Source organism: Nicotiana attenuata, chromosome 1 (genome assembly GCF_001879085.1).
Source record: "Nicotiana attenuata strain UT chromosome 1, NIATTr2, whole genome shotgun sequence".
NCBI classification, from domain to species: Eukaryota; Viridiplantae; Streptophyta; class Magnoliopsida; order Solanales; family Solanaceae; genus Nicotiana; species Nicotiana attenuata.
In genome coordinates this window covers 49,340,611-49,342,109 of record NC_031989.1, presented here as the reverse complement: position 1 = coordinate 49,342,109, position 1,499 = coordinate 49,340,611, and the positions used below count along the sequence as shown (strand labels likewise).

General features: G+C 36.0%; 1 protein-coding gene across 1 annotated transcript; it reads right to left on the bottom strand.

Annotated features, from left to right (window-relative positions):
- On the bottom strand, positions 293–838 carry LOC109235823. Its single transcript, XM_019402076.1, has one exon. It carries the CDS (start codon positions 836–838, stop codon positions 293–295), a length of 546 nt encoding a protein of 181 aa, XP_019257621.1.

The following is a 1,499-nucleotide window of genomic DNA, read 5'->3' as shown; positions in this document are numbered from 1 at the left end:
TGTCATGTCCCTCAACTGTTTTCCTTGACATAATAAGCATGAATCCATCGAATCCACATTTTATCCTGTTTATGAGTTATGTCCCAGCATGTCTTGATTTGAGCAGCTTGATTCCACAATTTTATGTTGATAAGATTTAACCCTCCCACTGACTTCGGAGTGCACACTCTATCCCATGCCACCAAAGCTTTCCTAGTGATTGTGTTACTCCCCGACCATACATAGATTCTACAATAAGCATCTATAGTTTTCAGGACCTTTGTAAGTATTAGAAACAATTGAGCCAGTAGGCCTAAATTCCAAAGAGCACAGATTTGACCAGCTGAGTTCTGCCTGCATAAGACAACTTTTTGGTAGTCCAAGAAGTTATTCTAGCTGTGATCTTTTCAATTAGTGGTTGCCATTGTAGTAGTGTGAGCTTCTTTGTTGATAAAGGCACCTCCAGGTGTTTGAAAGGTAAGGTTCCATGCACGAAACCTAAGTGGCTCAATATGCTATCTTGAGTCTCTTTCTTAACTCCACCAAAATACACACAACTCTTGCCAAGATTAGCCTGCAATCCTGAAGCTCCAGAAAACTGGATAAAACACCTGCGTAGAGCAGTAATAGAAGTTATGTTTCCTTTGGCAAAGAGAAGCAGATCATCCACAAAACTGAGGTGTGTAATTCCCAGTTTTGCACACCATGGATGAAACTGAAAGGTTCTATTTTCTTTCAACCCATTGAGCTTTTTGCTCAGATACTCCATAGCAATTGCAAACAGAAAAGGAGACATTGAGTGTCCTTGTCGAAGACCTCTTGCTGTATTGAAAGGTTCACTTGGCTCACCATTTATCATCACAGTATAGTTTACTGTTTGGACCCACTCCACTACCCATGTAATAAACTATTCTGGGAATCCAAGCTCTGCAAGCACCTGCCTCATAAATGGCCATTCTACAGAGTCATACACTTTTTGCAGGTCAATTTTTATCATGCATCTGGGTGATACATTCTTCCTTGTATCGGATTTGATAAGCTCGTGAGCAAGAATGATATTATCAGCTATTTTCCTGCTTGGGATAAAACCTACCTGGGCCACAGAAATGATGTCTGGTACCACACCTTGCAATCTGAAGGCTAATATTTTAGCAATCATTTTGCATAGGACAGCTGTTAATACCCAATTTTTTCTTATATATATTTTATTTGCAAAAATACCTTCAAAATAGCATATACATGCATATATAAGCATGCACAAGGTTTTTATAATTTTTCCATAATTTTTTAGGGATTTAAATTGATTTATTTCCTTCCATTTTATTCATAAAATCCCAAATAATTATTCCCCAAATTATTATTATGGTGATTTAATCATCTAAATTCTATACTTATGCAAAAATATGATTAATATATTTTTTATTCATTTTTATAATTGCCTTTGGTATTTTTTAAGCTAAATTGCATATAATTGCAATATTAGCCCGTTTGATGTATAATATATTTTATATGCGTAAAAT

Bases quoted from the DNA above. Each gene is read 5' to 3' on its own strand.
- LOC109235823 (XM_019402076.1), bottom strand. From the start codon at position 838: ATGATAAATGGTGAGCCAAGTGAACCTTTCAATACAGCAAGAGGTCTT.